Source organism: Miscanthus floridulus, chromosome 5, assembly GCF_019320115.1.
Source record: "Miscanthus floridulus cultivar M001 chromosome 5, ASM1932011v1, whole genome shotgun sequence".
Classification (NCBI taxonomy): domain Eukaryota; kingdom Viridiplantae; phylum Streptophyta; class Magnoliopsida; order Poales; family Poaceae; genus Miscanthus; species Miscanthus floridulus.
In genome coordinates this window covers 128018232-128020289 of record NC_089584.1, presented here as the reverse complement: position 1 = coordinate 128020289, position 2058 = coordinate 128018232, and the positions used below count along the sequence as shown (strand labels likewise).

Below are 2058 nucleotides of genomic sequence, written 5' to 3'. Positions count from 1 at the left end.
TGTTAGCTCGGCGCCAGCACCAATGACGCTGAGCTAAGGGTCTATTTTTTAAATTCTTTCCGTCGTGGGTCTATTTATGAGAAACTTTTGAAAAAAAAAACCAAAATGTAAAAAATACAGGCGTGCAGGCCATAGCCTACAGCCGGCACAGGAGCGCTCAGATACGGAGGCGTCGTTTTGGGAATAAATTATGCAGCGCGTCAGCACACCCCCGGCCTCGGGAGTCCGCCACCAGCAACGTCTTCCCGGCGCGGAAGGGTCGTGTTGCAGCGCCTCTCGCTCGCCTCATTTCCCTCCTCCTCTTTTGGCTCCTCCTACAACCTTCGTCGGCCTTGACTACTGTTATATATATTATGCCATTATGGTAACTCCAGATAATTACGGAGTACTAAGTATTTCCCGTAGAACCCTGTCAGTGTCAAGGTGTAGCTGTTGTATGCTTACAGCTACGGTCAGCACAGATTAACCGTAACATGGCGATCGCCGATCCGACACATGCATTTGGCAGTGAGAAGCTGTAGCAACTGGTGATAATTTTCTGGTCGCTTTTCAGGATCACGGATTACGTACAGGGGAAAAACTGTAAAGAAATAGCAGAGCAACAGTGGAATCGCACTCCGATGAGGAAGAGGAATCACCGCACGGCATCGAGGAGGGAGGCCAGACAAGGGGCTCAGATGCACAGTAATGTGAGCGTCTAGTATACAGCTCAAGTTCCTGAGACGCTCACGTTACTACTACATTGGAACAGCAGAAACGCGCAGCACTTGCCGTGGGGCCTGTCGGCGGGCCGGCTGATAACTGAGGCTGATTTTTTTTTTTGAGAAAAATATAGTAGATTTTAGCTGATAAGTCGGCTAATAAGATCCTACACTGGCCAGACGGAACATACAGCTGCGAGGGCTGAAACAACAAGACTACGAGGGCATAAAGCGGGAGAAAAAAAATCTTCTCTTTACACAAGGTTCTTCTCGGTTCCTAATTAAACGAGGCGACGGATCGAGCATCTTGACTTTGCTCGGCGGCTGCTGCTGCTGCTCCTCCTCTCTCAGCTTGCTTGCTTGCATCCTGCATGCGGCGCCGCGGCCTCTGCCGCCGTCAGGACTCAGGCGTACTCGCGCCAGCACACCAGCATCGTGACGCACCGGCGCATGATGTAGAACCGCGCGCGCTGCTCCTTGACGAGCCGCGCGCACCGCCCGGAGAAGGATCGGCCCTTGCCGCTGCCGCTGCCGTCGCCGCGCATGGCGCCCATGCCCGCCTTCGCGCCGCCACCGCCGCTCCTCTTCCTGAACAGCCTGCTGCACGGCTTCTCCTCGGCTGCTGCAAAGAGCTCCATGGATGGATGGAGGCCGTCCCTTCTCGCCCGACGAAGAGGATGATGGTTATCAGTAGAGTGAGATGAGCGAGCGAGATGTGTGATCTGGAGGTGGTTCTGTATGCGGAGGAATCGCATAGCGGCATAGCCGGTTATATAGTGGAGCCTTGGTGCGTGGCTGTAGCCGCCCGCCCTCAAGTAAAAGGACCCACTTGATGTTTTTCTGTGTGTATACGCAGGGTTTTTTCTGTTCGGAGTTCACGCTCGTTTTTTCATTTTCTATATCTGCAGCCTTTCTGACCTCGGCGGTGCGCTGCCGCTACCTCTTTTGCTCTGCCTCGTTCTCGTCCCCATGGGGACAATTTTTCTCGCCTTGCTTGTCTTCTCTTAGGGGCTTGTTTAAATCTAAAGTTCTGGAATATCACGTCAGATGTCATATAGAGCGTCGTACAGGGCGTTTAGATACTAATAAAAAGCAAATTACATAATTCGTTGCCGGACGAATTTATTAAGCATAATTAATCCGTCATTAGCACATGTGTTAATGTAGCACCACATTATCGAATCATAGACTAATTAGACTTAAAAGATTCGTCTCCTAAATTAGTCGCAAACTGTATAATTAATTATTTTTTAGTCTATATTTAATAATCCATACATGTATCAAACATTCAATGGGGTAGGGTGTAAACTCTTGACGAGGAACTACGAGGCCTTATTTTTTTCGCGAACACGTGGAC

At 50.3% G+C, this 2058-nt stretch overlaps 1 protein-coding gene across 1 annotated transcript; it reads right to left on the bottom strand.

The window, feature by feature from the left end:
* Nucleotides 1-999: 999 nt before the first annotated feature.
* LOC136453529 (small polypeptide DEVIL 5-like) lies at nt 1000-1423 on the bottom strand. Its single transcript, XM_066454088.1, has one exon. The coding sequence runs from the start codon at nt 1337-1339 to the stop codon at nt 1106-1108; it is 234 nt and encodes a 77-aa protein (XP_066310185.1). The 5' UTR covers nt 1340-1423; the 3' UTR covers nt 1000-1105.
* Between the last annotated feature and the right edge of the window lie 635 nt (nt 1424-2058).

What these genes read in the sequence shown, in the direction of transcription:
- LOC136453529 (XM_066454088.1), bottom strand. Translation starts at nt 1,339, where the DNA reads ATGGAGCTCTTTGCAGCAGCCGAGGAGAAGCCGTGCAGCAGGCTGTTC.